General features: G+C 45.1%; 1 protein-coding gene across 9 annotated transcripts in view; it reads right to left on the bottom strand.

The window, feature by feature from the left end:
• BFAR (bifunctional apoptosis regulator) overlaps positions 1-22,134 on the bottom strand; it is a 34,070-nt gene that overhangs the window by 11,676 nt on the left and 260 nt on the right. For 2 of the 9 annotated variants that reach the window (XM_053213591.1, XM_027043206.2), the window contains exons 2-6: positions 9,302-9,361; positions 7,566-7,902; positions 5,810-6,014; positions 4,576-4,745; positions 1,744-1,888 (exon numbers count right to left, since the gene is read on the bottom strand). In XM_053213591.1, coding sequence (XP_053069566.1) covers positions 1,744-1,888; positions 4,576-4,745; positions 5,810-6,014; positions 7,566-7,828 — 783 coding nt within the window. In that variant the 5' untranslated portion in view covers positions 7,829-7,902; positions 9,302-9,361. Of the gene's footprint in view, positions 1-1,743; positions 1,889-4,575; positions 4,746-5,809; positions 6,015-6,312; positions 7,315-7,565; positions 7,903-9,301; positions 9,362-13,456; positions 13,560-21,745; positions 21,883-22,134 lie in introns of those variants that run through there. The other 7 variants (XM_027043205.2, XM_027043204.2, XM_015067242.3 and 4 more) reach the window with 6 other exon arrangements.

Here is a 22,134-nt window from a genome sequence, read left to right as displayed (position 1 = left end):
AAATAGAGGGTCATCGCTGGATGTGTGCCCCACGAATGTTCTGCCAGACACTAAAAACCTACCAGAGGGCTAATATTGGCTACAAAAAGCCCAGAGTTTACTGCATAAACAAAATGGGTAATTTATGATAAAAGCAGGGATTTTCCAAAATTAAACAAATAACAGCGATAACACAAAAAACAACAAACCTACCTAAGGACCTCCAAGCCCATTTGTCAAAATTTCTGAAACTAATGTTTTTTTGGGTTTTAAGATAATACGTGTACATAGTAAACACAATGTTTTCCAAATGGCACAGAAATGTGTTAAGTGACACATAAAATTCTCTCTTCCATCCAAGTCTCAATCCGTAGAGGAAAATACTGTAACAGTCTGCGTATCCTTCCAGACACATTCTGTGCATATAACATACAGATACGTACACGTGTGGATTTTCCAATGTGCTTTTCCCTACTTTCAGTTAACAATACAACATGGGCATCGTTCCTTATTAGCACACCAGCGTCACCACCTTCTGCAGTGGACCCATGTTGGGTGGGCCCAATTTATGGAACCTGTCCTGGTGACAGGCACTTCGCTTGGTTTCTTTGTGCTGCTGTTACCAACGACGCTGCAGTGAACGTCTTGTTTAATGACGTTTTGGGGCTCAAACTTCAGCTCTCACTGCGACTGTCACTCTGTGAAGTCATTTACCGAGGAGCAGATGGGCACACAAGGCCCGGGTGCCTGCTGGTGTCCCACAGCCAGCGTGTCCTGGAGAAGCCCAGCGAGCAGCCCAGGCAGTCAGGCGCCTAGCCCTGCTCTTCACCTTGACCGCCCCCCCACCCCCCACCATGCCGCCTGTGTTCCAGGTGCAAAGAAGTGAAACAGCAGATCACAGGGCAGGTGCGGTTTGAATTTGAACACTTATTGACAAACTGTTCTACAAGGAGACTGCGTCAATTTAGCACCCACCACACCCACGAGTGTCTTTTTCTTCGTATCGTAATGCTCTCTCATCCTTGACAGTAACATGGGTGAAAACGATGCCATCTGGTTGTTTCAGTTTACACGTCTTTAATTATGAGTGAGCGTTTTCTCCCGTGAACTTACTGGTTATGTGTAATTACTTTTCTCCATGCAAATGCAGAAATTTGCCATGTCGGCACATTCCAGGTATCTTATAATTAAAAAAATATTCATTTTATAGCACAGCATTTGCTAACTCTTTGTGAAGGAGAAATCAGCTGGTGCAGTCAGAGCGAAGAATAATTTATCAGTACCTCATAAAGCTGAAGATGCCTATTACCTGTGAACTACTAATCCCCTGCTTCAGTATACAACCATAAAGTATAAAAACTCCCCAAGAATTTCCACAGCGGCACTGTTTCTAACGGCAACAACCTCCGTGTGCATGGACAGGAATATGCACGAACTAAGATACGCTCAAAAGAGAAAATGCGTGAATTGGAGCCAGAGAGGTCAACGCTCAAAGCTGCTTGCAGAAGGACATGCTCAGTTCATGCCTCTCACGTTCAGGCTGAGGGCTCCTAGCGCCTGCGTGTACAGACCCGTAGTCCAAGGAGGGAAATGCGCCCACTAAGGGCGCCTGGCTCAGCTGCGGGAGCATGGTTCCGCTAGAGAGGGTGGGGAGCCGGGGGCTTCAGTTGTGTCTGCGGTTTTCCTAAGCAGCGGGCACGGAGATGACGGACGGGCCGTTCTCTCTACTTTTTTCAATTAAAAATAAATAAACAAAGGGCTCACCTTATATTCCCAGAGATTCTGGGGGGGCTTCACCCCCAGTGCTTTGACACGCTCCAGTTCCAGGAGGATGGCTCTTCTGTGGCTGCTGTTTTCTATGTTATATGGCGCCCTTGAAAATTCTTCCTCTGTCAGAGTTAAAAGCAACCTGTTGGGGGGGAGGGGAGCAGTAGATTTCTTGTGAGATTATACACCGGAAGCCAACTCTTCACACCCAGGGTTCCAACCTATCAACACAAATACTTCGGGCTTCCGGTAAGGCAAGATACCTGGTATATGAAGTAACAGTAATAACAGCAAACTACTGAATGCTTGTTAATTGTTAGTGAGTCTCTGAAAGTACTTCCACAAACTGTCACCAATCCGCTAAACAATTCTGCAGAATAGGTGGAATTATGAGCATTACGTGCATGACAAAATGGTTTGGAGGAATAGAGTGGCTCGGCCGAGGCACACCCCGGTCTGTTTTGCTCCTAACTTCTGATCTTTCAGCTAAGCAGCTGAGTTCTCCCAGGGTACTCTGTTTTGCAAAGAAAAATGGAGTATATATTTTACATAGAATATAATATTCCACATAAAATTATATATATTTCTGTAACATATAGAAAAAAATTGGAAAGAAATCCAATAAAATGTGATGACTCGAACAGGAGCTGTTCTGGGGTGGGGGTGGGGGTGCGCCTTAGTGGCTCAGTCGGCCAAATGTCTGACTCTTGGTTTTGGCTCAGGGCACAATCTCACATTTCATGAGTTCAGGCCCAGCATCGGGCTCTGTGCTGATGGTGCAGAGACTGCCTGGGATTTTCCCTCTTTCCCCCTCTCTCTGTCTGTCCCCCGATCACACTGTCTCTAAATAAATAAGTAAATAAATAGAAGAAAAAAAGTAGCTGTTTTGGGGTTGTAATTTAATAAAAATATTTGTAGATCCCTTATCTGGTCCCTTCCATTGGAAAATATGACTCTGACTCCACAAGAGCCAATCGTTAAAACCACCCCTGTGCACCAGCAAGCGGAGACCCAGCAGGCACACAACCACTGGGGGAGGGATGTAAACTGATGTCCTCTCGTGGGTGATTTGGAAACATTGATCAAAGTTATAAAGGCTTATTTCCTTTGACGTGGAAATTCCAGTTCTAGGAATCCATCTTCTGGAAGGAAGGCAATGAGGCAAAGATGTATCAGCCAGGTAGACAACAAAAATGTTTTTAACCGCAATTCGGGGAGGCGCCAATTCTTACAAAAAGCAGACAACTCATCTGGGAGCGTGTGGCTTTCCCAAAGGAGAGTTAAGAGTTGAAAGTTCAGTTCGGGGGGAAAATGTGACTGGGGTGTGAGGTGGGCAGGCAGGGGCCTGGATGGTGCATCTGAAACAAGCAGATTAGCAGGAGTGGCTGTTCTCCGCACTGCGTGGCACACTATACTCTCCCTACACAGTCCCTCCAAGGAAGGAAAGAGCCCAAGAAAGATGGTCAGTGTTCTGGAAGGGGGCATGGGGACATGCTAATGGGCAGAGGCAGGCCTGCCCATAGCCTGGCAATCCCATCCTGGAATTCCTTGTATCAGGGCATTTGCTACAACACTGCTTGGAATTGTCTGGGACAGGAAAAAGGAAACAGCCCAGACGTGCCTTGGTGAGATCAACTAAAGAGACTCTAGTACACACACATACGTACGTACATATGTATACGTATGTGTACCTATAATCACAGATCTGTTTAATACGGTTGTATTTCCAGTTTAAACAAATAATATACACTTATGTGTATCTCTGTATAAACGTGGAAGAAAATCCAGAAAGATGTTCAGAAACATGCTAACAGTGGTTTTCTCTGGAGAGTAGAATTATGAGGGTATTTCACTTCCATACCCTACAGTTCTATGTTAATTTTAAAATAACTAAAAAAATACATGGTTCTTTTCTAATTCAGAAGCAACACACAAAATGCCAGTCACATAAAATGGTTCGGCTGCTCTGGGGAGCGGTGTGACATTTCCTCAAGAAGGGAAATACAGAAGGTGACTTCAGGCCCCAGCAACGGCACTCGGGCCGACATGCACGGGCCCTCGGAAGCACAGGGTTACACAAAAACCCACATGCAAAGGATCAGAACAGCTCTGTTCGTGAGAGCCCCCAAACGGAGCAACCCGAACGACTGAAGGATGGGTACTCGAGTGCAGCGTAGCCACAAGTGGGAATACTGCTCAGCCATAAAGATGAAGGAAGGATTAGGGGTGCCTGGGTGGCTCAGTCAGTTAAGTGTCTGACTTTGGCTCATGTCATGATCCTGAGGTTCGTGGGTTTGAGCCCCACGTCGGGCTCTGTGCTGATAGCTCAGAGCCTGAAGCCTGCTTCGGATTCTGTGTCTCCTTCTCTCTCTCTGCCCCTCTCTCGCTCGGTCTCTCTCTCTCTCTCTCTCTCTGTCTCAAAAATAAATAAACACTAAAAAAAAAAAGACGAAGGAAGCACTGACCCATGTGACAACTTGGATAAACCTTGAAAATGCTCTGGCAAGGTGAAAAAGCCAGACACTAAAGGATTCCGTTTACAGGGATTACTCTAACAGGCAAATCCATGGAGCCAGAAAGGAGAATGGTGGTCGCCTGGGGATGAGGGAGGGGGCATGAGGACCAAAGAGGGGAGGGTAAGAGCTTTCTTTTTGGGGTGATGAAAATGTCCTAACACTAGACTGTGGTGATGGCTGCACATGTCTGTGGATACATTAAACGACATGGATTGGACACTTTCAATGGGTGAATTTCATAGTATGTGGGTTATGACTCAGTAAAGCAGCTTACAAAAAGGTCAATGACACGTCAGAAGAGCCAGCGTCTCACCTTCCATTCACTCTTTCAGATAAAAACCGGTCTCTGTAGAGAGAGGCCCAAGGGCCCAGCTGCTCCAGCCAGAGGACCACTTCTTCTGCTGTCCATTTGGCCACAGCCTTGTGGACCAGGAGGTCGTGCTCAGATTCCCTGCTGCTCCAGTGATACACGAGGAGGACCACCTGGGGACAAGGGACAGAGGCCTTAAGACACAGAAAGGTCAGAGAAGCCAGCTTCTCACGAGTGTGGGGTGGGGAAGGGAAGGCTGAGCTTGACGGGAACGACGCCGAGTCGGTACAAGGAACCACTGGCACCGAGAGTTGCGGAGGAGAACTCCAGGTGGGCCCCTGTCTCTGCTGGTTGTGGGGCTGTGAGGGAACAGAGATGGGAACAGGACTCGGCATAGAGCATCTGGGAGCGCAGCACCCTGGGCCCCAACATCCTGGCCAGCATAACTGCCTCCTGTGCCTTTTCTACTGGAAAATTTGTAACCTTTAAATTTGTGTAGCATGGGGCGCCCGGGTGTTAAGTTAAGTGTCTGACTTCAGCTCAGGCCATGATCTCGTGGCCCATGGGTTCGAGCCTCACATCAGGCTCTGTGCTGACAGCTCAGAGTCTGGAGCCTGCTTCAGTCTCTGTGTGTGTGTGTGTGTGTGTGTGTGTGTGTGTCTTTCTCTCTCAAAAATAAATAAACATTAAAATAATAATAATAATAAATTTTTGTACCAGGGAACCAAGAATAAAACAGTCTCCGTGTGAGATGTTAGTAAAGGGCTATGCTCAAGACTCAACCACCCAGGTAGACACGGTCTCGGATTCCAGTTCTCACACCTTCCTGCATCTGTTCCCTCACCTCTAAAATGGGAATAACTGGGGCACCTGGCTGGCTCAGTCGGTATAACATGCGACTCCTGATCTCGGGGTTGTGAGTTCAAGCCCCATGCTGGGGATAGAGCTTACATTAAAACCAAAATAATAGAAATGGACAAATGGGATGGGAATAATCACGGTGACTATTGCAGGGGTGAGGAAGAGGATGAATGGAACGAAGCTAAGAAGAACTGGGCCCTCAATATTATATTGCCTACTTGAGTACACAGCTTCCCTGAAGAATCATCTGACCCAGCGGATGTCAAATGCATGCAATGAATGACCACATACAGGTAAGCTATCAATTTCCACAGAAGTGATGTCAGTGAAAACTGGGAGTGGGTCAGGGGGCAGAGAAACACAGCGGTACACTTACTGCCACACCAGTTAAAGCGGTGAGCACTCCGGAAAAGAATCCCCCACCTCTCTGTGCATTCACTCGGCCTGTGTTGGTAGCCAAAGGAGCCTGATCATTCCCGTATTTGTGAAAGGCTGCAAGACTCTGGATTATGTCATTATTCTGCTGAATGTCCTCAAATCGCATTCTAATGGCATCAGGAAATAATTTTTCAGTGGCATCCCTATGAAGAATAGGAAAAAAAATCACGTGACAGTTGTTTGACTAAATACACTTAGGATGGTTAGAGGCTAAAATAAAACTAACAGTCAATATTTAACAACATACAGGCACTTTAGAACAATGGTCAAGACTGACTATGGCCCGGTTGGTAACACCAAAAAGGACTGGAAACAACCGATGTGTCCACTGTTAGAGAAACAGTCAAATTATGGTCTATTCACACAATGGAATGTTACAAAGTTTTAAAAATGAATTTACTGGATATCATTTGTATCGAGATGGATAAATTTAAGACATACATATTGTTGAGCGGAAATAATAAACGATGGGGTCGCCAGGGTGGCTCAGTCGCTTGAGTGCTCGGATTTCGGCTCAGGCCATGATCTCACAGTTCGTGGGTTCGAGCCCCACGTCAGGCTCTGTGCTGACAGCTAGGAGCCTGGAGCCTGAAGCCTGCTTCGGATTCTCTGTCTCTCTCTGCCTCTCCCCCGCATGCACTCTGTCTCTCAAAAATAAATAAACATTAAAAAAAATTAAAAAACAAAACAAAACTGTGGAGCCTTATAGATAGTACCCCACTGATGTGAGGAAATACTTGCATTTCCTGCTGGCACACATAGGTACAAAAGTATCGTTAAAATTCTGAAGGAAATCACAACAGAGGCATGACTGAAATGACTCTGGGGAAAAGGAAGGACGTGGTGTAAGATGGGGAGGGGGAGGGCAAAGGGATCTTTATCAGTAAACACTCTCATTTTTTAAAAAGAATATAAACAAATGAAGGTTATCTATGTATTGCTGATGTTATTCAACATTGATTCCAGAAAACAAGTGGAGCTGTCTTCGTTTTCAATTACACATAATCAGAGAACCTTCCTTCAATTTAAGATCAATCTGCAGGTACCCCAGGCTGAGAGGTGAGAGCAAAGCGCTTGTCAACGTATCTCGCATGAAAAAGAGAATGTTAGGTTAACGTTTTCAGGGAACTTTCTGGTACTCTGTTAGTATCAGGAAGGCAACAGAAGAAAAGCAAGGACTTTAGGCTCGAAGACGTGACAGGTGCAATATGCATGCAAGCAGAAAGGAACCCTCTCTCTGAAAGGTCTTGCCATCTGTTGTGTGAAGCTATACACGGGAGACCATCTCTACTGATATGAAAACTGGAAGAGTTTATCAAAGATTATGAAAATCAGCAGCAAACCGATTCGTACAGAGTCGTGCGGTGACGCCATTTTCTCTATGAGACCTGGGGTGTTCTCAGCGGATACAAATCGATAAAAAGTGTTATAGGACAAAGCATTACAAGCAATGGTCTGATAACCAGAATTTGTTTTTTCCTTTATGATAAATAAACACAAACAAATCACGGTCACCTGTGAGGAAGGAAGTCTGGCTTTGCAGGTCCTTGAGCCCCCCGACTCCCAGGCCAGCAGATCTAGAATGACAGTGGGGGTCGGCCCTGCGCCTCTGGCCTTCTCAAACATGGCTGCTCCCATGAAGACAAAGCATAGTGCGCAAGCTGTATGGGCTACCGATATGGACCGAGCGTTACCTGAGGAGAATATTGACTTTGGGGAAACCTTCCCATTTTTCTCTGCATTCTGGACACTCTGTTTTCTTCGAAGAGGCCCACCATAAAGCTAGGCAGTGCCGGCAGAAGCTATGCCCACAGTTCAAGGTGGTGGGGTTAACCAGGATGTCGTAACAGCAGTGGCATGAAAATTCACTAACAGAAATCTGAGGGGTGGTGCTCTTGAGAGGGTCACCTTCCTCATGGGTCATCTTGTTCAGATCGTACTGTGCAGGCCCCTCCATCTCTTAGAAAATCCTGGGGTTCACAAGCACAGAAAATTTCAGACTTAGGAAACTGCTCCAAAGCATCATTAAATCTAGAAAAAAAAAAAAAAAAGAAAAGAAAAGGCAACAGAATTAGGACAAGGGTTTGAGATTACTGCCGTTCTGTTAAAGCTGGTTTTTATAAATGTTTTTCTTTACATTTTGTTTACTTTGAGAGGGAGTGAAAGCATGAGTGGGGGAGGGGCAGAGAGCAAGAGGGAGAGAGAGAGTCCCAACCAGGCTCCTCGCAGAGCACAGTCATGGGGCTTGATCCCATGTCCATGAGATCATGACCTGAGCTGAAACCAAGAGTCGGATGCTTAACTGACTGAGCCACCCAGGTGGCCCCATTAAAGCTCATTTTTAAATGTGATCAATTTGACTTCTAAAAATTCACATTCCAGAAACCAAATAAACCTACTGAATTTCTTTCTGCCCTGTCATACTTCTGAAAATTAGGTGAAGCAAAATAATGCAATAGAAAGTTCAGGGGACTTGGTGACAGTGGGGAATTCTAGATCCTTCTCTTTCACTAACTTACTTGGAAAATGTAATTCCTCTGGCCTCAGTGTTCTTAATTACATTTCTAAAGTCCTTTCTTGTGTATGATTTTACATAAAGCAACTTCTTGGTGGAGGGGGGTGGGTCCCTGGGTGGCTCAGCCAGTTGGGTGTCCAAGTCTTGATTTCAGCTCAGGTCATGATCTCACCGTTTATGAGATGCAGCCCCACATTGGGGTCTGCATTGACAGCATGGAGCCTGCTTGGGATTCTCTCTCTCCTCTCTCTTTCTCTGTCCCCCTCCCCCAATTGTGTACTCTCTCTCAAAATAAATAAAGAAATAAACATTAAAAAAAAAAACACAGCTTCTTGGGTCAGTTAAATGTCTGAAGTTGGCAATAACAGATGTACTTCATGTAAATAATGCATTTTTTTTATCCAAATGTTTTCCCAGTAGATAATTATTTATGTTTATTTCATAAACATGTGATTTCAGAGGCTCCCACAGGTACAGTACCAAGAAGTGAGTGAAGCCTTATTTTGTGAGGTGCCCTGTGCCAGGTCAACTCCCTAGAGGCTCAATATACCCTTTCCTCCCAACTCAACCCGAACACACATCATGCCCTCTGGATCTGGCCAGTCGGGTGCCACAGAAACATGCCAATGTCGCTAATAAGCAAATGGCAGAGGACCATCTTCTCGTTCTCATCCGGGTCTTAGGAGACTGTTTTATTGAGAGGCAGGACGGTGCAGGACACCATGGAGTTAGAGTCGCTTGCTCTGTGACTGTGCACAAGTTACTTGAGCTCTCTGAGCCCTGTGTTCTCAACTGTGAAATGGTAGTTAACAGTATAAAAACCGCCAAGGTTTCTTGTGAGGATCAGAGAGGTTGAAAGTAAAGTGGCAGGGACGGTGTATGGTGTAAACAGGGGTTAATGCAATGACTATTCACACTACTCCTGGTATTAAGACAGTGGAGGCCCTGGTGAGTAAGGGTTTCTCCATCTCACTACTGTGAAGAGAAAGGAAGTAGTAAATCACTCTCCGTCACCCACAGCGATCATGTAGAGAAGGGCTCTTGTTTTTGCAGTAGGGTTGCCTGCGTTCTTACTAAATCTCTGCCATTCGCTAGCTGTAGGGTCTGGACTTCTTGGGAGTCTCAGCTTCCTCGTGTTTAAGTGTGCGTGTGTGTGTGTATGTGTGTGTGCGCGTAAGAATAGCATTTACCCCCACTGGGAGGTTTAAGAATTGAACAGGAGAATGCAAGTGAAGTATCTGATCCTACAGAGCCTGACATGTGGTGAGTAAACCATATAGGGTAGCAATTTGCCTGATTTTCAAATACAGTCATGAGAATCTTATCTTTTATTGAGTGACATATTATGCTTATAGAATACCATATTTTACTTATTTATTTATGAATGTTTATTTATTTTGAAAGAGAGAGAGCGTGAGAATGTGCAAGCAGGAGAGGGGCAGAGAGAGGGAGAGGGAGAGAATCCCTGACGGTGTGGAGCCTGGGGCTCTATCTCATGAACTGTGAGATCATGACCAGAGCTGAAGTCAAGAGTCAGACACTCAACCGACTGAGCCACCCAGGCACCCTTAGACTACTATAGTCTAAATAAGCAAATCTATAGGGGCACCTGGGTGGCTCGGTCGGTTAAGCCTCCAACTCTTGGTTTTGGCTAGGTCACGATCTCAGGCTTTGTGGGTTCAAGTCTTGGTGTTGCTCTGGACTGACAGCATGGAGCCTGCTTGGGATTCTGTCTCTCTGTCTCTGCTCCTCCCTCACTTGCTCTTCCTCTCAAAAATAAATAAGTATTAAAATAAACAAGCACATCTATAAACAAAGACAGAAGAAAATACAATGAAGTATTTGTAGTGGGTCTGGGTATGCTGGGTGGGGGAGGGTCGTGATTATTTTGGTTTTCTGTATATACCAAATTGTTTTTAATAAAAATGTATATTATAATAATTACAAAAACACATATAAAATTGTAAAAAATATATTGTATTCCCTTTGACACAACACTAGTGGGTGATTTTAAACTCCAACAATAAACACAGCTAAATTTTAAACTCAGTGTTAAAGTGGAATAAAGGTCCTCATCAGTACTAAAAAGACAATTAGGTAAAGATAAATATAAAATTAAAGGATTAAATATAAAATATAAAATTTTAAAATATAATAATTACATTCATACTGTTATTCACAATAATAAATTATAGTAAAGAGGGGGACCACCTTCTGTATAAGCCTAAACTGTTGTTTTTGGGGCACTTGGCTGGCTCAGTTGGTGGAGCATGCTACTATTTAAAAAAAAAATTTTTTTTAATGTTTATTCATTCTTAAAAAAAAAAAATTTTTTTAATGTTTATTTATTTTTGAGACAGAGGGAGACAGAACATGAGTTGGGGAGGGGCATAAAGAGAGAGAGACACAGAATCAGAAACAGGCTCCGGGCTCTGAGCTGTTAGCACAGAGCCCGATGCAGGGCTCGAACCCACAAACCGTGAGATCATGACCCGAGCCAAAGTTGGACGCTTAACCGACTAAGCCATCCAGGCGCCCCATGTTTACTCATTCTTGAGAGAAGACACAGCATAAGTGAGGGAGGGGCAGAGAGAGAGGGAGACACAGAATCCCAAGCAGGCTCTAGGCTCTGAGCTGTCAGCACACAGCCCGATGCAGGGCTTGAACCCATGAATCATGAGATCGTGACCTGAGCCGAAGTCAGACGCACAACGGACTGAGCCCCCAGGCACCCTGGAGCATGCTATTCGTCATCTCAGGGTTGTGAGCTTGAGCCCCACGATGGGTGCAGAGATTACTTAAAAATAAAATCTGGGGGATGGGATGCCTGGGTGGCTCAGTGGGTTTCAGCTGTGGGTTTCAGCTGAGGTCATGATCTCATGGTTCTTGAGCTCAAGCCCCATGTCAGGCTCTGTGCTGACAGTGCAGAGCCTGGCTGGGATTCTCCCTCTCTCTCTGCCCCTCCCCTGCTGGGCTCTCTCTCTCAAAATAAATAAACTTAAATAATAAAAATAAAAAATAAATAAAAATAAAATCTTGAGGTGCCTGGGTGGCTCAGTCAGTTAAGCGTCTGACTCGATTTTAGTTCGGGTCATGACCTCACGGTTTGTGAGTTCAAGCCCCACATCACGCTCCAACTGTCAGTGTGGAGAGTGTACCCTTTTTCTCTCTCAAAATAAACTAAAAAAAACCAATTTTTTTTAATCTTAAAAAAAGCTGTTCTTTTTGGAAGAAAGAGTTCAAATAAATACTCTTAATGACAAACTCTAAATCATTTCTGATCATATTTACTTATTAGTTGTATGTTTAGTAACACTAAAAAAATTCCTAAGTGCTTTCCTATAGGCAGTCCCTTCACATTGCTAAGTGGGAGATCTTATGCAGATTTTTAGAAAAAGGAATCATTTGCATAAGGTAGTTCCTTTATCTGGCTAATATTGATTAAACAACTGCTACGAGGGGGCCATTATCCCAGGAAATAAACAACTGAACCACTGCTATTAACTGAGCACCTCCTACGAGCTGGGCACTGGGCTTGCCTTCTAGGTACATTCAGGATCTCATCAGGATTCAGTGTCAGAGGAAAGATCCCAAGTGAAGGAGGGGCAGGGGAGGGGTCAGGAAAGATGGGCTGGACTCAGTGCCTTCGTGGGGAGCAGTGAGTGACCCAGAACTACCGGTCTGATATGGGGTCGTGTGTACCTAGGTAATGAGAGGTGGGCCAATGGGAGAAGAGAAAGGTTTCAGAGGCAATGGGATCAGCAAAGCGGTGCCAGAGGATGATAAATCTCAGGAAGGAGGGCCGGGCTAGGACATCCTAGAAGTAAAATGTTTCATCACTTCTGGGACTGAGGGGATAAAGAGGGAAAACAGCACAAGAATGACAAGTGATAAAGAAAGGGATCGATGCTATCTGAGGGCTGTTAAAGAAATAACTTACAGGCTCTGGGGACGAGAGAGAAGAAAGACCAAAGATGCTGGCCAGGTGTCAGAGCTGGGGAGGAAGAGAGGTTCCCTTCAGCAAGCCTCAGAGAGAAGGTTAAGTTGAATTTTAGAAAAGGTGAGTTCGAGGTGATGACACGACTCCCAAGTAGGATGGTCTAGTGAGCAGCTGGAGGGACCAAACTGCAGCTGGGAGTTAAGAATGAGGCCACTGCACGCACTTGCGAGTAATCTGCAGAGAAATGACAACTTTGTACTGAAATTAGTTTCTCACCAATTAGCCTTTTAAAACTAGAAGGTACCAGTCGTTCCCAGCTTACCCGATCTGAAAGTTTATTTCTCCTGAGAGAAAACAAACCACACGCTGACATCTAAAATGTACTTTTGGGGCGCGTGGGTGGCTCAGTTGGAGCGTCGGACTCTTGACTTCGGCTCAGGTCCTGATCTTGTGGTTCATGAGTTTGAGCAGACCCTGCTTAGGATTCTGTCTGTCTGTCTCTCTCTGCCCCTCCCCTGCTTGCTCTCTCTCTCTGTCTCTCACAATAAATTAAAAAATAAACTGAAAAAAATAAATCAATAAAACATGTTTTTTAAAATTAAAAAAAATTTTTTTTAATGTTTATTTTTGAGATAGAGAGAGCACAAGCAGGGGAGGGGCAGAGAGACGGAGACGGAATCCGAAACAGGATCCAGGCTCCGAGCGGTCAGCACAGTGCCCGACGCGAGGCTCGAACTCACAAGCAGTGAGATCATGACCTGAGCCGCAGTTGGGCGCTCAACCAACTGAGCTACCCAGGTGACCCTAAAGCATATTTTTAAGTCGTATTTTGAGAAGCTGAGGTGGTTACTACCTTTGTCTTATGATTGTCTTTAACAAACTAGAAACGGCATGGACTTGGATTACATCTTGGGAATTTTGCTAGTTTCAGCTTCCCCTAAATCCAAAATGTGAAAGCGAACAGAGAAAAGAGTCCACATCTTAACCAAATTCAGTTGATCTTTTCTGCTATTTCTGTCTGCATTTGGGTCACTTCCCTGAGGGAAAACAGCACTTTCAGGGGAAGAAAGTGCTCTTCAGGGATAAAACGCAGTTCAAACCCTGAACTTCCAAGGTGTGGGTCAACACACCCTCCTGCACTGGCAATGACTGAAGGCCTCTTGGGAGCACAGCGTTCCCAAGGATGTTTACAGATGTTCTGTATAAACTCGGCCCATGGCAGGAGCAGTGAGAGGCTCTGCTGGCTCTGAGTTCCTGCACAAGTAAGCACACATGAGAACTGAGAACGTCCCTGTAGCCTGCTGTCCCGTCCCCCCCCCCCCCCCCCGCCCCCGGTCTGGAAGGCCTCAGAGAGGACGCTGGGGGTGGGGTGGGGGAACGTCGGTAGGACTGGGGGAGGAGACTCATTCCCTTTTCCAACTCCTGTGCCCGGTCCACACAGATACACTTTGGTTTGTGTTTAAGCATCACGTGAAATGACAAGTGTTAATTATCTAGTTCAAAGCTAAAGGGGAAGAATGCCTGAGTTTGGAAAAGTCTGCAAGACTGCAAACAGAGACAGGATTAAAACGACAGGTTGAACACCGCAGCATTGAAGAGTACAGTAAACCTCTGGGGACTGAGCCACTCTGAAGAGCTGTGGTTTCTGGATAAAAACTTGGGTCTTTAACTGATGTCTATAAGGCACGTCAAGAGGTCTGTGCACGCAAAGAAATTATAAGCCAAGCTTGCAGTTATCCTTATGAGGATGTAATATGAACTCTTGCCTAAAGAAGTCGATAGGTTTTACTTAATTTTTTAAAGTCCTATTTAAGTAATCTCTACACCCAACGTGGGGCTTGAACTTACAACCCTGAGATCAAGAGTCGCATACTCCTCTAAGCCAGCCTGGCACCCTGGGAAATCTATAGTTTTTATTAGGCTCTCAAGGAGGACCAAGACCGAAATAAGGTTAAAAACTGTTTATCCACTAGGATAAAGACTTTTAAAATGTTCGCCATCCCACTGGTCCTGGAGCGGTCACGATGAACCCAGGTGAGCCTTTCCACAGTGACGTAGCATCATCGTCATGCACTCCCACCCTCTGGGTCCTGGAACCGTCTCAACACCAGTAGCCACCACTCCACTGTGGTGACATCTGGCCTTCAGGCAGGCTTTCACATGCTGTTTCTCTTTCTCCCTCTCTCCCTTTCTCTTGAATTAGGTGCGGCCTTTAAAAAAAAAATCTGATTTCAGGGGCACCTGGCTGGCTCAGTTGGTTAAGTGTCTTGACTTTGGCTCAGGTCATGATTTCACGGTTTATGAGTTCGAGCCCCGCATCAGGCTCGGCACTGACAGCACGGGCCTGCTTGGATCCTCATGATCCCTCTCTCTCTCTCTCTCTCTCTCTCTCTCTCTGCCCCTCCCTGGCTCTCCCTCCCACTCTCTCTCAAAAATAAACAAACAGGGGTGGCTCCGTCAGTTGAGCACCCGACTTTGGCTCAGGTCATGATCTCGTGGTTTGTGAGTTTGAGCCCCACGTCGGGCTCTGTGCTGACACCTCAGAGCCTGGAGCCTGCTTCGGATTCTGTGTCTCCCCGTCTCTCGGCCCCTCCCCTGCTCATGCTCTATCTCTCTCTGTCTCTCGATAATAAATAAATGTTAAAAAAAATTTTTTTTTAATGTTTATTTCTGAAACAGAGAGAGACAGAGCATGAGCGGGGGAGGGGCAGAGAGAGAGGGAGACACAGAATCTGAAGCGGGCTCCAGGCTCCCAGTTGTCAGCACAGAGCCTGATGTGGGGCTCGAACTCACAAACCGTGAGATCATGACCTGAGCCGAAGTCAGTCGTTCAACCGACTGAGCCACCCAGGCACCCCTAAAAAATTAAAAAAAACAAAACAAAACAAAACATTAAAAACCTTTTTTTTAAAAAGGAAAGGATACATGCACCTTTATAAAAAAAATTTTAAAAATTCAAAAAAAATCTGATTTCACATAAAAATGCAGACTCTTGGTTTCTCCTGAAAAAAATCCGATCAAGCAAGACTGGGATTGCACATGGAGTGACAAGAATCATCGCAAGCTGCATAACTCAGCAGCTGCACTCTTCAGGGAGGGCCTCTCTGCTCTGGTTTGCAAGTCCTCATCCACTTGTGTTCCTCCCTGACCTTGGGGGTATTTGCATTTTCGTGACCCCTCCGTAGGTGAGGCCGGCAGAGTCTACTGATGAGCTTATGATGTTTCTGGGTTAACTGGTCTTAGGCTGGTAAGCTTTGGGAGTTCTATCAGCTGAGAGTCTCCCTGTCTCTGGATTTGCTGGCAGGTTGTTTATCATCATTGCTGAGAAAATGATTGCCTCTGAGGTCTTTCACCAAGTTTTCTGAACTATTGCTTCTATTCTGTTACAGACCCTGAGGTCGGACACCCCTACTCGGCAGACTCTGTGTGTGAAAGGCTGTGGGTGAATCGGAGGGCAAGTCTAAAGATTCTAGGTTGTCTTTTTTTCCTCTTCCTCATCATTTCCCCAGAGACCTAGGTCAAAATGAATGAAGAGTTTGTGGGCTCTTCTGTGAACCACATATTTAGTACAGGCGTTTAAAACGCCTGCTTTAATATTTTGGAGGTATTTACTTCCGGGTTCTGAGAAACTGTAATTACACCACATTTTTTTTCCTTCTGTTTACTTGTATCATATAACAATGATGTATACTTCTCAGTTTTAAAGTCAGATGACACGTTCTGAGTCCCCTCCCTTTACTACTTATGAGCCATGAGACTGTGGGCGAATTACTCCCTCTCTCTGAGTCTCACATGAGCATATATAAGGCATGGGGTTCCCACTCCGACCTCACAGGGCTGTCGTGAGCATTAAGGAGACGCGTGTAAGCACCAGCACAAAGGGAGTATTCAGTAACTGTGGTCTCTTCTTCCACATCATGGTTCCGGCGGGACACTTCCCAAACCGTCCAAGTGAGGAATCCCAAAAGCTGTTCGCATGCTCAGGCCATACAATCAACAACTTATTCTGACATCTCATCAATGTAACTTTTAAATGTTTATTTTTTTGGAGACAGAAAGAGAGAGAGAGAGGGAGGGAGAGAGGGAGAGATCGGGGGTGGGGGAGGGGCAGAGAGACAGGGAGACAAAGAATCCCAAGCAGGCTTCCCACAGTCAGCGCAGAGCCCTTTGCGGGGCTTGAACCCGCGAACCGTGAGATCATGATGGGAGCCGAAACCAAGAGTCAGATGCTTAACCGACCGAGCCACCTAGGTGCCCCTCACCAATGTAACTTTTAGAAACACCTGGAGAGATATTATTTCCTGAGGAAAATGCCATCTCTAAAATTTCAGGGTCAAGAAATGGCATAAAGTCTTAGAAAGCACGACATGAACGAACTGGGTCATTGAGCTTTTCTAAAATGTTGAGCTGTTGGCACAACTGACAGGAAACAATTATCACAGCGTCACGACTTGGGCAACTGCAAGAGCTCTAGCACTGGAACCTTTTCCGTGTTTCCGCAAGAAATACCTAACTGGCATGGTACAGTTATCTGAAAAATCTAGGAAGGAAACAAAAGGACCGGAATACCATATCCCAGCTATTCTGTGTGATTAAAGAACTGGCAATAAACGTGGCTATTGCTCCCTCGGAAGGAAAACTGTTTGATTTGGTCAAGTACCGATCTGTAGAATCATCTAGAAGAAGTGGTGGAAGGAGGTGGTGTCACTGCCATTAACTGTTTGATTCTTTAGTCACCCCGAGGTCAATTAATACAGTAATTGTCATTGAGTTCAAAGAAGTATGCATTCATAATGAGTTTAAATGGAGGATTTTTATACCTCAGCTTATAAAGACTGCATGCAATGAATCACTAAATACTACTCCTGAAACCAATGCGACGCTATATATTAACAGACTTGAATTTAAATAAATGAAACAAAGATGTCACGTAGTGATAGTTAACTCTTTAGAAGTCATAATCTTCAAACTACTTTGTTCAGTGACATATAATTATGGTTCTACCTTTTTGTTCAACAAGATGTTTATTGTGACAATAGTACATACCTAATGTTTTAGGAGTAAGCTTTCGGAGGACTAATTTATTGGGATTCTAACCTGAAAAGAGGATCTCAATCACTACTTAGCAAAGATGTTTCCCTGCAAGAATAAAAAAGATTTTGCCTTTATATCGTCTTTTAACTAGGTCATTTACTTCTCTTCATTACATATTACCTGACAGCAAAGAAGAATGACAACCACTAGCATCTAATGAGAGCTTATCATGTGAAAGATGATCCTATGAGATGATTATTGCTCTCATCTCCACTTTACAGATGAGAAAAATGGAGGCCTAGTTAATAGAGGACAGAGCCAGGTTTTAAACCATGGTCTGACTTCTGGGGCACCTGGGTGGCTCAATCGGTTGAGCGTCCGACTTCAGGTCAGGTCATGATCTCACAGTTCGTGAGTTCGAGCCCCGCGTCGGGCTCTGTGCTGACAGCTCAGAGCCTGGAGCCTGCTTAGGATCCTATGTCTCTCTCTCTCTCTGCCCCTCCCCCGCTCATGCTTTGTCTCTCTCTCTCTGTCAAAAATAATTAAACATTAAAAAAAAATTTAAACCATGGTCTGACTTAAAGCCTGACCTCATAGCACTACATTATTCCAATAAGGTAACCAATATGTTATTGGTTCAAAGAATTAATTGGCCCCTCTATCCTGCTACTACAAAAGCTGAGAAATCCAAACTGCAGAAAATAAACCAGGAAGGGACAACACCACTGCATTTCGGAACATGAACTCTGGCTCGATGAGCATGGTGTTGCGTGAGACAAGCAGACGCAGTCACAAGAGAAAGTGGGGTGAAGGGTGCTGGGTGGCTCAGTTGGGTGAGCATTAAAAACTCTTGATTTCTTGATTTCAGCTCAGGTCATGATCCCAGGGTGGTGGGATCGAGCCCTGCGTCTGACTCTGTGCTGAGCGTGGAGTCTGCTTAAAATTCTCTCTCTCTCTCCCCACCCCACCCCGCCATTCTCCTTCTCCCCCACTAGCACTCTCTCTCTAAAAGTTAACAGAAGGAAGGAAGGAAGGAAGGAAGGAAGGAAGGAAGGAAGGAAGGAAGGAAAGAAAGAAAGAAAGAAAGAAAGAAAGAAAGAAAGAAAGAAAGAAAGAAAGAAAGAAATAGGGATGTGAGGGGTGCCTGGCTGGCTCAGTTGGAACCGTGTATGACTCTTGACCCTGGGGTGGTGAGTTCAAGCCCTATGTTGGGCATAGAGATTCCTTGCATAAACTAAACTAAAAAAAAAAAAAAAAAAAAGAAAGAAAGAAAGAAATAGTGGTGAGAGTAGTTGGGAACTCCCTTATTTCTGGCACCCCAGGTCTACTTCTGGGGACACCATTATAATCACAAGTAGAATACTACAGACATTTTAAATGTCCAAAGAGTGACCACACATTTCTAGCGACTATGAAATGAAATGTGCCCAAATGCAAGCAAGGCAAAGGCCATACATGGCAAAAAAAAGAGAATATTGTGTACACCTCTTGTAGGTGGCAGAAAGTGGCTTTCATGAACACAAGAGAAGCACTTCCAGGCTCTTCCCATAAAAAACCTTGTCCAAAAATATTTTCTTTCTGGACGGAGTCAGACATTACTAGGGCAAAGGTAGCTAGCTAGCGCACTGGCTGACGTGCTGCCTGAACTTTGAGACCCTGTGATTCACTGCTCGTGAGGGATGTTGGGCAAGACAAGAGAACACTGACAAGAGTGTCCTGGCTCTCCCTAGAGACTCTTCTTTTGTTTATGTTATGTGGCGTATATTCAGCGACCTATTCCGTATTAAATGCTGTAGATGTCCAATAACTTGGTATAAAAAAAACTGATTAGAAACCATACTTTAATTATTGGTTTGAGTAGTCTCTCCTTCTCCAATCAAATTCTGAGCTTCTTGAGATGAGGAACCAAGCCACAGAATTCTATCATCGTATTTGCAGTAGCTGGCACAAGGATGGGTTCTGGATACTTGTAGATGAAAATCAAATCAGCATATATCTGACTCCCTATCACAGTGAATTTCTTAGAACCTCTGACATAATCATCTGAGTTTTGTGAAGCTGAAATGAAAAAGGATATCTGACAGAGAGGCTCAAGAATGTACATTTTATTTTATTTTATTTCATTTTATTTTATTATTTCTAAGTAAGTTCCATGCCCAGCATGGAGCCCAACGCAGGGCTTGAATTCATGACCCTGAGGTCAAGACCTGAGCCAAGATCAAGGGTCAGATGCTTGGGGTGCCTGGGTGGCTTAGTTAGTTAAGTGTTTGATTCCAGCTCAGGTCATGATCTCAAAGTTTCACGGGTTCAAGCCCCGTGTCAGGTTCTGTGTGGACAGCTCAGAGCCTGGAGCCTGCTTTGGATTCTGTGTCTCCCACTCTCTCTGCTCCTCCCTTGCTTGGGCTCTCACTCAAAAATAAATAAATAAATAAACAAAAAAAACAAAAAACAAGAGTTGGATGCTTAACCGATGGAGCCACCCAGGTCCCCCAGAAGTGTACATTTTAAACAAGCCCCTTAGGAGATTCTTAATGCACACAGAAGTTTGGGAACTAGAGAGTTGTTACATACAAATAAATAAACACGTGTGTGCCTAAATACATGTTTCAGACAAGGTATAGGTAAGGTGTGAACAAAATAAAGTTTAAACAACATTTTCAAGCTCATTTCCTCTACTCTCCAATCTCTCCTCTCTCCAGTGCCTGAATCATCCTGCTGTAGCAAAATTCTGATCAAACATTTCCTTTGCTCAAAACTGTCTTGACCATGAGAAACTAAAACCCATAGTTGTAAGCTTGTCATTTAAGAATCTTTATGGTCCACAAATCAACAGAACTTTTTAATGAGGTCTTTTGTTTTTGTTTTAAGTAGGTTACATGCCCAATGTGGGGCTTTAACTCATGGCCCTGAGATTAAGAGTCGCATGCACTACAGCTTGAGCCAGCCAGGTACCCCAACACAACTTTTTAAACAAGAGCACATCATAAAAAAAAAAAATTAAAAAAAAAAAACAAACCAAAAAACAAGAGCACAAAGTCTGGAGCCAGAATGATCGATTTCAAATCCCAGCTCACCAATCACTAGTGTGATCTCAGGCAAGTCACTTAATCTGTGTGCCTCAGTTTCCTCATCTGTAAAACTGGGATATTAATACCACCTTACTGATGGGGTTGTTGATAGGATTAAATGAGTTAATAATATACACACCGCACTCAGAATAGTGGCCAGCACATTAGTGCAAAGTAAATGTTAGTTATTACTATTATTACAATTATTCCCTACTACTCATCTACTCACACACTACACTTTGGTCCCATCTATTAATTCCTGCTCCTTGGGCATTTTTCTGTCACATTGTTTCCTTCATCTGTAACCCAGCTATGCACCATCCCTGGGTCAAAAGTGTTCAATTGACAAGACCCGAATCACCTGCCACTGGAAAGTCTTTAATGGCTAATTCCACTCACACCCAAATTAATCCTTCCTGCCTGTGTGCATTACTGTAACTTTCATTTGTGTGTTTCCTCATCTCCTAGACGGCTATTTCCCCTGAGAGGCTTGTATACTTAAAACGTTATGCTCCCAGGAATGGAGACCTGGGTGCCAAACAGGTCACATTTATTCTCCCTAAGCCTCATATTTCTCATTCATAAGTTCAGGATAATAATATCCACTCTGAAGGAGGTTTAAATAACAAACTCTATCCATAGGTAGTCAAAGAAGAGTACCGAATGATTAATAGCTGCCCTTACTGATGTCAGCTACGTTACTGGCGTCAGTGCCAAGCACTGGAGGAGACAGTTTTTCCATCTCGTTTATGGAAACAGGCAGGGAAACGCAGAACACACCATACACCCAGACAGGCTGTTTACAAAACAGCCCGGACAAAAACAAACCAAACTACCTAACTCGCACGAGCGCTCTGCGCCGGCTGTGGGGCGTGTCCGGAGGACAGAGCAAACCTCTTTTCTATTGGCCTTTCAGAGGGTGACATCAAGACCACCCCCAAAGGACAGACCAATGGGCTTTAGCGGGGAGGACCCAACGGCGACAGCTGAGGGCATGACAGTGTCTAGACTTTATCACCTCTCCACCAAAGTTGGGGGGCCGTCTCCTGCCCCGCCAAAGAGCCTCGGCTAGACACCGCCTGATCTTCATTTACCCCTCTTTATATTTTCTTTTAACGAGAACTTTTTGTACAAGTTCCCATTAGAAGCCGTGAGCATGGAATCATAACAGCTGTGTTCTAGCCTAACCCTAGTGCGACTCTGGGGTTTCACTTTCCCTTTTGAGCGCGTCCGTTACCCTATTTTATAACGGGAGCAATCGTTCCGCGTTTGGGCACTGCCTCTCCAATCAGACCCGTAGCTCAGTCTAGCACCAACCTGATCAATTCTGGACGTGCAACCAACGGCTGCGGCAGGGGCTCCTGGGAGGCAGGCGTCCCTTCGTTCCACTCCAAAATGTGTGGAAGCGATGCCTCCTCCCTCCCGCCCTGGGAAGATCCTGGAGCGGTAGGCTCTGACCCTGACCCCTGAGGGGACGCAGGCAAGTCCCGGCGATCCGCCCTGTCGACGTAGGGCTCTCGGGAAAGGACGGGGAAGTTGGCCACGCGAGGGTCCGGGCCCGGTGGCCGAGACCGCGGATGCTTAGGACTCGGGCCTGGGCGAGGAAAGCCCCGCGCACCTGCTTCTCTAACCCGTCCCCCACAGCCGTCCTCAATACGCCGCCCCGAAATGCAGCCCGGGCCTCCCTTTGCCCTTTCCCGCCACGC

Source organism: Acinonyx jubatus, chromosome E3 (genome assembly GCF_027475565.1).
Source record: "Acinonyx jubatus isolate Ajub_Pintada_27869175 chromosome E3, VMU_Ajub_asm_v1.0, whole genome shotgun sequence".
In the NCBI taxonomy this organism is placed as follows: Eukaryota; Metazoa; Chordata; class Mammalia; order Carnivora; family Felidae; genus Acinonyx; species Acinonyx jubatus.
The sequence above is the reverse complement of the archived record's forward strand: the minus strand, read 5'-3'. Positions and strand labels throughout refer to the sequence as shown.